The sequence below is a fragment of the Parasteatoda tepidariorum genome, chromosome 10 (assembly GCF_043381705.1).
Source record: "Parasteatoda tepidariorum isolate YZ-2023 chromosome 10, CAS_Ptep_4.0, whole genome shotgun sequence".
In the NCBI taxonomy this organism is placed as follows: domain Eukaryota; kingdom Metazoa; phylum Arthropoda; class Arachnida; order Araneae; family Theridiidae; genus Parasteatoda; species Parasteatoda tepidariorum.
The window spans coordinates 2,800,264-2,813,612 of record NC_092213.1 but is presented as its reverse complement, the minus strand read 5'-3'; the positions used below and the strand labels follow the sequence as shown (position 1 = coordinate 2,813,612).

The window sequence follows — 13,349 nt, the reverse complement described above, 5'->3', positions numbered from 1 at the left end:
TATAATGAAAATTTATAAATATTTATCAAAAGTTATTTTTTGCAAGGAATTATCTTCGGGTAAACTCATTTTATAATTGTGTTTAACAAATTTTCAATTCGCTTCGGAATTTCTCGAGATATGGCAAAATACACAAAAAGTAGAATAAAAGGGTTCAAACTTTGGACCCCTATCCCGACCAAACTATTGGTCAATATTTCTCAGACTGCGGATAACCCCTTATATTTTGGGGGTCAAAAATTCAAAACCGACGGAAAAAAAAAGTATACTTATTCAGAGAAAGTACGCTCTTACGTATGATTTCGTAACTTGAAATATCGTCTGCACTAATTAATTAGCTTAATTGAGGTCACCCTTTCGAACCATTAAGATTGAGTTCTATAAAGTGAAGATCCGATTATTAGATCAAAAGTTATTGATGGTGCTCCGTTTTTTATTTTGCTCACTGTACTTTAATCAGTAGTCATGGATGATCAAATGTTATCCAAATAAATAATAATGATGACTGCCGGAATAGAGAAAGGCAAAGAAAACTAAAAGTTTGTTGTTAATTAACAGTTTCCATAAAATATTATTTTCTATAGAAAAATAATTTTATTCAGTAAATCGTCTTCTTCGTTTATATGTAGTTAATCGTTTTGTTAGAAACTGATTTAATATTTAAGTGTCAACTTTATTAAAAAAAATTATATTCATCAAAGGAATGAACGTTTTAGAAGGAATTTTCAATGTTAAAATTTTTATTTTATTTTTTAATCTAGAATTCTTCTAAGAGATGTTATATTAATTAGAGCAATTTTAAGTATTAAAAAGATTTTTAATAAATGGAATAATTTATCTTAATAAGTACAGATCATGTGCAAAATATTGTATTAAATTTATTATAATGAAGAATAGAGAGAAAATGTCCATAAGTATTCCAGAACTAATGACTGAAATTTCTTTATTAGTTTTGATTGGATGGAGGGAAAAAAAATTGATTTTCTGATGCTTCTTTCAATCGTTTTACAATTTCACAAATCAAAGAGTGGGTGGCAGAGCCGAAAAGCTCTAAGAAAATGTCCCCTTCTCCAGAAGCGACGCCTGCGCAATGGTCCCTAGCCGCCGATCACCCCCGGAATTCCAATGAGTCACTCCGCAGACCGCCATGATGCCGCGCCGACGCAGGGGCGTCGTCTTTCAACCCTAGGAACTGAGCGAGTAGTGACAGCCCCACCCGAGGGCGAGTGTTGTGAGTGACTGAATAACCGCGGAATTTCACCGAAGAGTGTCACAGCGAAACAACAGTAGGTCGCCCTTCAGGGCGTTCATCGCCATCGCCATGTGGCCCCCTTGCCGGTGGCGACCGGGCGCCGTAAAACCAGGGCGCGTACGGACCCTCTTCTGACATGGGGAATGAAGAGAGCCAACAAGGGGGAGCCGCCGCCCCCGGACAACCGCAACAGGGTACCCCTTTTGGAATGGGCGGCGGACCTCCTCAGCCCCGGTTCGGGGGCCCTACTCAACAGGCACCGGGCATGCGGCAAGTGGCCCCAACAGGCCGACCGATACTCCGGCCCGGTGGCCCGGGCCCACCCCAGCCGGTGATGGGGGGTGCATTTCCTGGCGGTGGCCCTAGGCAGCAGAGTCAACCAGTTCGCCCTGTTCAAGTGGGCGTTCAACCATGGGCTGAACCTCCAGTACAACAACCAGCGAGGTTTCGCGGGTCTGTGCCGCAAACACCAGTTCCGCAAGCAAGGGCGCCCCAGCAAGTTACGCCCCTGCGACCCCTGACACAAGTACAACAACAACAGCAACAATTACAACAGCAGCAGCAGGCCAAACAGCAACAACAACAACTGATGATGGACGAGAATTTGGGTTTAGATTTAAGCGATTTGTCTGAAGCAGAAAAGGAAAAAATCTTATCTGTTATGGCACGAGCTCAGGATTTGGATGAAGACTACGAGAGGCACAAACGGTAAGTTCACAAATTTAAAAATATTAAAAACTTTTTGTCCCTCTTACTTTTATTTACTTTAAACTTAATTTTTGTTACTGATGTATAAGAAAAATGAAAAAAAAAAAAAAAAAAATTAAATATTAACTTATTATTATTGAAAAATTTTTTTCTTTTTCTCTACAATTTTCCTGAAGAAATATCTTTTTTCGAATTATTTCAAAATTGCCCGTATTGTTTTCAATTTTTTTATACTGTTAAATTAACAAATTTCAAAACTTAATGAAAATAAGTAAAAAATGTCATCTTCAATTCGACTTAATATGCAAATTCAAATTTCTGAGAGTAGAAGATTTATGTGTGGAATTATTTATATACTTCTTTATATAACATATAATAAATCAAATAAAATTTAAATTTAATAAAAATTAGTAAAAAATGTCAGTTTTTAATTTCTACTTCAATATGAAAATTCAAATCTCTACTGGTAGATCTTTATATAATACATAATTAATCAAATGTCGGTTATAAATTAAAAACTATTATTTTTTTGTTACTAAGTTAGCTATTTGAAAGTCTGTAAGGTAATAAAGTCATTCATTAAAAAATAATTATTTTGTAAAAAACTGTTCACATAAGAAATGAACTTTTTTTTAAATCTCTACTTCTCTTTCGGCAAAATTAATATATATATTTTTTAAAGAATATCATAAAATAAAGGAATAAAATATTTGTTTCAATTCTTTCCCCTCAAAGATAACAGGTTTCATCTTTTCAGTATGTCAGTGATTAAATTTATGCGTCATATTAAGCTTAGTAGAGACTACTTTAATCGACTATCTCAACTTTTTCTTGAATTTTAGTTAAATTTTTGATAATAGTTTTATCGTTTAGTTTTTACTTTTAACACCATTCTGATGGTAAAATATCAGTTCACTATACAACATCTTTAGAAAGAGATGAGAACTAAAGAATTTTTAGAATTTCTTTAACTTGTTTTTTTAAATATTTAATATAATACAGCCAGCGATAAACAGTTTCTGAATAGTATATGTTTTTTTGGTATACATGTTTCTTCTACATGCGTTTTTTTTTTTCATTTTCGATTCATTAAAAATACTTTTTTAGTTTAAATTAGGCGTTTAAAAGTTTCAATAGCAAAAATATTTATCAGAACTTTTAAAACGGAAAAATTAATACGATACATGCTTAAAAGTGCTAATTTAATTTAACTTTTTAACGGTTTTGCGAAGAAAAAAAGATCAAAATGTTGAAGAATTTTTCTCCATATTTTCTATTTTCTTTCCTAAACGCTGTATTTCCCTGACCAAATACTGCATAATAGAGTAAATAGCAATAATTAGTTCAGTAAGACGCATAATAATAATTTTCAGCGTTTTTTTAAATGTGTTGAGCGTTTATTTCAAACGAGACAAAAAATATCTCTTTTTTACTAGCTCCAATATTTGTATTTAAAATCTTTTCTTTTTGAAAATAAATACTTCTTTTATTCATGTTAAATACAGAGTTCGATAAATATCGTCTGCATTTTTTTAAATATTTTTCTAACGTTAGAACTCAACAGTTTCGTTTTTAATTCATCTACTTAAAAAAATTATTGCAAATAAAATTGAACCAAATATTTTAAAAAGTATATCAAAAAAATCGTCTTACACACACTATGTAAAGCTTGATTCTTATCGCGACGAAAGAGGCATCGTCAAAATTTGAATTGGATAGAAATAGGCACCCGGAAACACATTGAAATGATAGTTGAACGGGAGAAAGGAGGATGCGGAGAAAAGTATCTTTCTGAATTAGTGTGATGCAGAATAAGATACTTGCAGGGGCAAAAGAGCAATTTAGAGCGGAAAGGAAGAGGCAACGGAAACGAGAACCTAAAAGGGCCTTGAATTTTATTTTTTATTTTTAAAAAGGGGGATGTATTTTCTTCTTACCTCTCCGTGTAAGAATATTGATTGAGAACTGAAATGAATTACAATTTGAACTCTTTTTTTTGACAATATTTCATACACAACTCGTATATTTTTTAAATTCAATTGTTCAAAGATCTAAATTTTGAACAATAATAATAATAATAATAATAATAAATGTAATGCTTTTAAGTTTTGCAGACTGAGTTAGATTACTCACAGACGCATAAGATTGAGAATTTTTTCGAAACTTTAGTTACAACTGAGTGCATTCTTCAAATACTCAGTTGTAACTAAAACAAATCAACAAATTGTGCAAAAAATAAAACAAAAAAATAAGATAAAATAAATAAATAAGTAAATATACTTTTAATTATTAGTAATATTAATGAATTAATTGAAGTTGCGAGAAGTATTCCCGATTAAAATATTTATTTGAAATTATACTTATCTATGACATCTTTTTAACTGTCAACTGTATACCCATTTATAATTTAAGACATTTTTTAATAGAAATGAGAATGGTTAAGCATCGTGAATTTACAAAAAATTTAAATAAATAAGAAACAAAACAAAGTAAATAATTGAAATATTTAAGAAAATATTGAATTAAAATACTGGAATAATTAAGCAAACAAAGAAATAAAGTAAATATATAAAATAATAAATAAATAAAGGTGATATTCTTTACCGTAAACAGAGAAATTTAGTTACTAATAATATTAGTAAATTAAAATTTTTTCTAATACATTTAAAATTAGCACATTTATTTCAAAGTATGCTTAGTAATAAAATAATTGTATCTGACAGATTGTACAAGCATTTATAACATTATCAATTTTATTATAACGTTGATTATACATCATAAATTAACTTTTGGTTGTAATAAATAAATAAGTAACATAAATGAAAATAAAATAGTGGATACAAAGAGTTATTATTACTTACCAAACAAAGAAACCATTTAGTTATTATAATAAGGTATCTCAGATCATCGCAACTGTTTGAAATTTTGCTTAGCATTAATTGAGAAATTGAAATTTGTTATTTCATGACGATTTCCGTGAAAAAAGATCAAGAAAGTTTGAACTTACTAGAGGGTATACGTAATCATAAACTAAGGAAATTCTGAGTAAAAGTTTTTATGCGTTTCAGAAAATTTAGAAATTATAAATATATATATTAAATTCCATAATCAGAATAAACTCAATTTTATTTGGACGTATTTATCCACAGAACAAAGAATTATTTCTGTAAAAAAACGCAGATAAATGACATTTTCAACTTCTATTGTTAAAATATATTATAGGGAAATAGAGCGTTGGCCTCGCATCGAGGTAACCCGGGTTCGAATACCAGCGATGGCTGGTGGATACGGATTCCGCAACCGGATGACACCGACCACTGTGATGACTTAAAATATTCTCCGTGGTTGACTATAATGACTTAAAGTCTCCTTGCCTTCAAGCAAACCGTGGCAGGTTTTCGTGGTTTTCCTCTCCATATAACGCAAATTCTATTAGTTCCTTCACGAAGGCAAATCCCGCCCAGTATTTGATCCAGGAGTTCCCTTTTCATCTGGATTGGGTAAAAAAATGACGAGGCTACAGAGTTGAGCATTAATAGTAGTCGTAACTCTAAATTTGGTCAGCTGTTCAACGACGGTTATATAATAAAAAGAATGCTATTAATGCTGATAATGCAAGATACGCTATTAGTATGCTTCTAATGTTAAATCTTTCTATTTTCAAATGTTAAAATATATGGGTCGCACTGCATTCATATTTTCTACAAAAATATGCTGAAATGATCCTTCAGAAGTTTTAAAACTTTCAATCTACAGATCTTAAATAATTTGCAGCTGGAATCGAATGTTTTTTTATTTACAATCTATTGTTGTAAAGTAATTTGCAAATGGAAAAGTTAATGTTTTTCAATTTACAACTAATTTTTTGTAAATAGTTTTTACCTGCAAAATGTCTTTATATGAATGAAAAATAGAAAATCTTATTGGAATCGTACTGAAATGGGAAAATTAATTGGAATTATTTTCTCGTTCAATCCCACCTTTTTAAAAATTACATGAACGTGATTTTTTCATTTTTCACACAAAAATAATGTCTAAAAATGAAAATGATAATTTTTTGGCAAATTCACTAAATGGAGCTGTCGAGAGTTGTTTTCGAGTTTTTAATAGTAAATTATTCATGACTATACCCTTTTTATTACCACGTTTATATAAACTTGCCTTCGTGTATGTCTGTCCGGGTGGAATTTTGTAATCGATTTTAAACTAACTTCCCGACTAGCTACAAACTTCAAATTCGGTACATAGTTCAGAATTGGATGACAATGCATGAAAATGAAGAGAAAAAAGTCATACAAAGTAAAATAAAATTAAAATTTAAAAAAAAAATTATTTTCGAGATTGTCTTTTGTTGTCGATTCCATTATTTCAAATTAGTATTACATGTCAGGTGAAAAGATTTTTATTGTCAGAAAAATCACGTGGTAGGATCCAGTTTTTCCTCATTCATTTCCAGATTGTTTTGGCTGTCATCAGCATAAAACTGATGAATGTCGTAAAGGTATTGTTTTTCTATAAAGATTTTTGTGTCCCTAATTTAAAATGAAAATTCTATTATTATAGTAGTGGTTTTGTAGTAGTCTTGACTACTCTTGACTAAGAAAAATAATCTAAATAAAAATATATATTTTTAAAAACCACGTTCTTTCTAGAAAATTCTATTCTAAAATAATTTTTTAAAAATATAAAATCAAAATTAAAAATTAAAAAAATTATAATTTAAAATAAAAAAATTCAAAATAAAAATAATATTTTTAAAAACCACGTTTTTGTAGTGGAGAATAATAATAAAAAAAAAATTGAAAAACGAAAAACGTGGGGTGCATGAAATACATAACAGTACATATACACATTTTCTTATTCATACACATGCACAGCCACATATACATCCCCATACATATGCATATACACAAACATATTCCACATCCACATTCAGATACAATTACAGATATACATACACATATTCTCAAGAGCATACACACACTAATATAACATTACTGTTATGTATTTCATGCGCCCCACGTTTTTCGTTTTTCAATTTTTTTTTAATTATTATTCTCCACTACAAAAACGTGGTTTTTAAAAATATTATTTTTATTTTGAATTTTTTTAACTATACTCTTCTTAACTCTCATAAAATATAATTTTCAATTAAAAATTTGACTTGCATTCGATTAAGTTTTAATGTTCTGCTCATCCTATATTGTGATTTGTTAAACTTTGAAAACGTTTATTGACTTTTCCAGCTAAAATATTAATTTTCAGAACACAACGCGGATATTTATTTGGTTTTCATTTTTGATTATGGCTCTTTGAACTATACAGGTAATTCAAGGAAGTTAGTTTAAACAAATTTATCAAAATAAGTAGCTTAAGGCTTGCGGGCACAGTTGTCGAATTGATTTTTCTTCCTTGTCATTCAACATCTTCAATTACAAAAAAAATGGGAACTAGAGTTAGAGGTAGGCCTAAGATCAGATGGCTTGAAAGTGTGGAAGAAGATTTCAAAATCCTAAGCATTACTAACTGGAGAAAAATTGTAAAGAAAAGAACAAAATGGAGGTAGGTTCTAAGGAATGCTCTGGCCTCACAAAGGGCTGTTATGCCAATAGAGGAAGACGATTATCGTTCTAAATGATTAATATATACATCGAAATATATTATGGTAGTCTGTTTAGAACATCCTGTATATATTTGAACCGATGATCAAGTGCACACAATGTCTGTTTTCGGTTCAAAAAAATATAATGAACTCTCCAGAAAACTTGAATTTTTTGACGTATTATTCAGAACATCTTTTTGTTGTAGGAAAAAATTTTACGAACGAAGTATACGAATACATTTTTCCTTTTTGAAACACCTTTGCAAACGATAAATATCCTTCCGACACGTAGTCGGCTCACATGCATCAATCTGCTTTGAAGAATTGTTTCTTTTTATGTAGAAACAGTCTGTTCCTTTCTCACGTCTCAAACATTTTCTTTCTCCTGCGTGAAGGTGACATTTTATAGCTACTCAAAAATATGAATCTAACGTATACAAACGCTTTCTAAAACGAGATGTTTATAAAGTTTAATAAATACTACTACATCTTAATGAAACTAAGAATTTTGTGGAAATATCATTTTGTTCTTTTACATGAATATTTTCTAATATTGAAAATTAAATAAATAAAAAATAAACTATTTTGCTCTTTTTTTCTGAAAAAGACATGGCCAAGCCATTTTTTAAAAAGAAAAGACAACTTAATTTCAGTTTATCACAATAATTAACATTTTAATGATCATTTCTCGAAAGATGTGTATTCATTATCCGATGACTGTTACTTATCAGATATCTGTTAATTATCTGTTTATTATCAGATCAGTTAATTATCAGATGAAAAAGGTATCATACTTCCATGTTGGTTAATAGACAAAATATGCAATTGTAAGAATCTGTCCAATTTCTGTTGTATTCTCTGGTAGGGTACACTAGTGCCCGGTAATATAATACGTGGTCCAATATAAATATTATGAGTCAATATTAAGGTACGATATCGGGCCCTGTGTTGAATCAGAACTAGAGAAAAGGTTAGGATACAAAAATATCTAAATTATTGTAAAATTTAATTTTAATTTAGATAGTTTTACTGAAAAAAAATTGTTTCCGTTGAATTTCAGAACTATTCCTTGATTTTTCTTCATAAGAAGTTTTAAACGTAATTGTTATTGGATGTTAGTTTTTCATTACATTTTAACTGAGAAGATGATAACCATTACAAAATTCTTCATTGTAGTATTGAATATTATTATTGTCTTAAAATGCAGTATAAAGAGTATTTATTATGGGTCACCCTATTTAAAAGTAATAATAAAAACAGTTTATATCCTATCCACTATTTACCCTATCGTTAAAGTCGATATAAAAATATCAGCTTATTTGACTTATTTATCTTCTTAATGGATTAAAAATATGTGTATTCAGTAGTTTTAATAACAATTCTGCATATTATTTTGCTAATAATAATTAAATGTATTATTAATCTCTAAAATTTAATAATTTATTTAAGATTATAATTTTACTGATGTTGAACTTTGTTTCTGTAAAAATCCTTTTCTTATGAATATTTATTTGCTTTATGTAAATAATTTAAAAACTTTCCAGCATTAAACTTTATATATAAAGTTCAACCTGTCTTATTGTGATTCATATACAAGAACCTTGATGACAAGATTTTTGTTTACTTAGTTGACGTCATTGGAAATCTTGATTTGTTCAATGCAATTGTTTCACACTATTGCCCTTTGAATCAATAAGTTATTAATACGACCTACTATAAAAGTATGTATTGTTTTAAATTTATAATTTTAATACATTTTATTTTTATCACATACATTTGCAAAAAAAACGCAACGACTGGATATTTGATTTATAAATATTTATTTTTTCCCAAATTTTTAATAATCAGTGATAAGTAATTGAATTATTATCAATTGATTATTAATTTAATAAAGATTATTAATTGCAAGAAAATATGCAAGGTTAGGAACATTATAACTTAAAATGATCAAAATTTTCATTTCTCCACCACAACGATGTTTAACTAAATTTAATTGTTTATAATAAATCCAATTCTATTTCTTCCCGATCATAATGATGATCACAGTAATCATGACACTAATGAGACAGTTCTTATCTTTGAATGCCTCTAACAAACTTTTCAACAATGGATTGCTTCCTAAAAAAATGGAAAATGCTTAGAAAAAATATTTTTTTCAGATAAATGATTCGGTCATTTCCTGGGGCTACATCTTTTAAAACCACATAAAAAAAGAAGATGGTTTCGCATCTTTTTATCTGAAGAATTTCTGAAATCCTCTTTGGATTTATCATTTTATTTTTTGTTGCGATTTTATGGGAAATGGATTTTGAATGACTCCTGGAGTACCTATAAAATGTATTCTATCGTTTTTAATACGAGCGTGCAACTACTTATCTGGAAACAGTTGTGTGCGACAACCTATTTCAGATTAGAACTCATTTTTAATACGATATTAATTGCTTTAAAAATAATTAGCATTAGTAATTATTTTATATGTAATTATTTTAGTTCATATGAGTCCTTTTAGATGATTCTTTAATGTTGAATTAATTTTTGAAAATGATCTATTTAAATCTTCTGTAATAAGTTTTCCTTTTCGGAACTGATATTTACTACAAAAAAATAAATTAAAAGCATTTTTTTATTAGAATGCTTATTGTATATGGATGGAATAAATGAAGGTAACTAAAAAAATCGTTGTTTTGTTATTTGTTTTAAAAACGAGTTAGAAAGGCATATAAGGGCGTGTGTTCCAGAGATACTTTTAGATGAATTAATCTTGAATTTATAAGTTTTTGAGAATAAATCTTAAACGAAGTATAATTAAATTAAAATCACTTTCTAAAAAATAATATGAAATTAGGATTAAATCAATTGAAAGTATTACAGTGAAACAATTTTATACGATGTTCAATTTCAGTTCAAAATGTGGAGAAAACATGAAAAAAATTACAGAGCAATGAAAAAGAATATATATATATATATATATATATATATATATATATATATATATATATATATATATATATATATATATATATATATATATATATATATATATATATATATATATATATATATATATATATATATATATATATATATATATATATATATATATATATATATATATATATATATATATATATATATATATATANAAAAGAATTTATCGAACATCATTCGTACGTGAGAATTGGATTTCACTTTTTTTTTTTAACACAATAATACCAGCACTAGTAAGTATTGTCGATGTATTTTGCTGCTGGGATTTCGAAGTTTAGATACGATGTCTATTAATGCGAAAGACATCTCGACGGCAAGAATTTATAGAAATTTAAAGCTCTTTTGTTCTATTTTTTGCTAGATAGGGTTATAGAGTTTAATTTCGGAGAAAAATCTTTTTCCTTTTGGTACATTTCACCAGAGGTTTTTCTTTGTTTCAAATTCTGTTATGAAACTTAATCTATTGGGAAAGCATCAAACGATTCAACAATTTTCTAGGCTGACCTTTTCTACAAAGCATTTCTTTGCCATTAAGTTCAAAACAAAACATCATAAATTGTATAATTGATTATTATATTTGATTTTCTGTAAATATTACATTCATTCTAATCGAGAAAAAATGGGGAATATATTCAAAGACAAATAAATTGAACTGCATTAATTTGAAACATAATACAAGTATACAACCTAATAATTAACCTTATACATATCCTTGCTGTGGGTTAAAACTAGGCAACTCTTAAAACTAAAATAAAATCGGAGTTTTATACATATATATATATATATATATATATATATGTATAAAACTCCGATTTTATTTTAGTTTTAAGAGTTGCCTAGTTTTAACCCACAGCAAGGATATGTATAAGGTTAATTATTAGGTTGTATACTTGTATTATGTTTCAAATTAATGCAGTTCAATTTATTTGTCTTTGAATATATTCCCCATTTTTTCTCGATTAGAATGAATGTAATATTTACAGAAAATCAAATATAATAATCAATTATACAATTTATGATGTTTTGTTTTGAACTTAATGGCAAAGAAATGCTTTGTAGAAAAGGTCAGCCTAGAAAATTGTTGAATCGTTTGATGCTTTCCCAATAGATTAAGTTTCATAACAGAATTTGAAACAAAGAAAAACCTCTGGTGAAATGTACCAAAAGGAAAAAGATTTTTCTCCGAAATTAAACTCTATAACCCTATCTAGCAAAAAATAGAACAAAAGAGCTTTAAATTTCTATAAATTCTTGCCGTCGAGATGTCTTTCGCATTAATAGACATCGTATCTAAACTTCGAAATCCCAGCAGCAAAATACATCGACAATACTTACTAGTGCTGGTATTATTGTGTTAAAAAAAAAAAGTGAAATCCAATTCTCACGTACGAATGATGTTCGATAAATTCTTTTTTCTTCAGCCATTTCTTGTTAGAACGATAAGGGGACGTTGCATTCCATACAAAGATCCTCTTCCACAGAAAACGTCAGGCCAATTCTTTTTGTTATCATCAGCTTGGTGTGTTGGACGTGTTCACGTATAGCATTCTTTAAAGGGTAGAGCGAGGGATTTCTTTATACCATCCATTAGTACCCCGTCGTTCATTCTTAAGTGGATCGACATTGGAAAAGAAGGGGGATGTGAGATATGTAACCTATTCTTTTTTCCCACCCCCACACTTTGTGTTGATTGTGTTGAGATGTTATTAGGGTGGAAAAAAAAGATAGTGTTTTATATTCGGGAAGTATTGAGTACCCAGGAGACAGACGTGTTATTTTTTATTTAGTTCTTATACTTTCAGGCCTACCACCGCTGAATTCCATTAATCCACCGGAAAAATAAATAGAAAAAAGAGAAGGCATGTATTGGATGTTTCTATCGATTTTTTCTTTAGTTTTCGAGCAAGATATTAACTTCTCTATCCACATTTTCCACATAGAATAAAATGGGTGAAATTTGTGCACAACATGGTAGCATGTAAGTTATATTCTCTATGCTCTTTTATTGGTGAAAGTTTTGTGCACAAGAGGGTAGTATGCAAGCAATATTTTCTATGCTCCTTTATCGGTGAAAAATTTTGCACATGAGGGTAGTATGCGAGTTTTATTCTCCATGCTCCTTTATTCTTTCGCTCGATCTGTGTAGTCATCAGTGATTGTTTTGTCTTATATTGAAATTTCCTCTGTGCGCTAAGATTGATTGTTTTTCGGCCATACGCAGAGTTGCTTTTTGTTCCTCGTACATGATGCGTCTATTTTTTGTGATACGTGTACCGTTTCAATGCTGTTTAGGGTTTTTGCTGAATATTTGAGGGTGAAAAAATGGGTTTTGCCATTTGAAAACATTGAGTTTCTGCACTCATAATCGTCACTGCCACTTTGCTGCCGTTCTCCTCTCTCTAAGCTCAATACCTCTAAACAATTCTAACTGAAATCGAATCTCGATCGATTAAACAGACCGGCAGCTGGAGATCCATAAGTATGCCAAGTTTTTAATAAGCATCCTGCAGTGTGTTTTTTCAGCTTTTGAATTTTTTTCAAGGAATATGACTGAAATAAATGCAATCAATGATACCATAGAAGTGTATCTCGAATGAGACATTTTTACCAAAAGTATCTCTTTTATATACAAAATGTTCTCAGCTTGTCTCGTTCCTTAAATTCCTCGTCATCAATAGATCCATTATCATCTGTAATATATCAAATAGCCGTCTAAAAATGAAATACTTTGTTAAACAATATTAATATTGCCTAATTTTGTAGAATTAGTTCAGTGTTTTCCAGTGGTGCCATCTATGG

The 13,349-nt window shown here is 29.2% G+C and overlaps 1 protein-coding gene across 11 annotated transcripts in view; it reads left to right on the top strand.

Annotated features, from left to right (window-relative positions):
• The first annotated feature begins 1,127 nt into the window (after positions 1–1,127).
• LOC107436973 (uncharacterized) overlaps positions 1,128–13,349 on the top strand; it is a 264,017-nt gene continuing 251,795 nt past the window's right edge. For 8 of the 11 annotated variants that reach the window (XR_006225062.2, XR_006225063.2, XR_011637860.1 and 5 more), the window contains exon 1: positions 1,175–1,960. Coding sequence is in view for 3 of the 11 variants with exons in the window: in XM_043041296.2 (XP_042897230.1) it covers positions 1,389–1,960 (572 nt within the window). In the remaining 8 variants the exon portion in view is untranslated. Of the gene's footprint in view, positions 1,961–13,349 lie in introns of all 11 variants that reach the window. The other 3 variants (XR_011637864.1, XR_011637865.1, XM_043041297.2) reach the window with 1 other exon arrangement.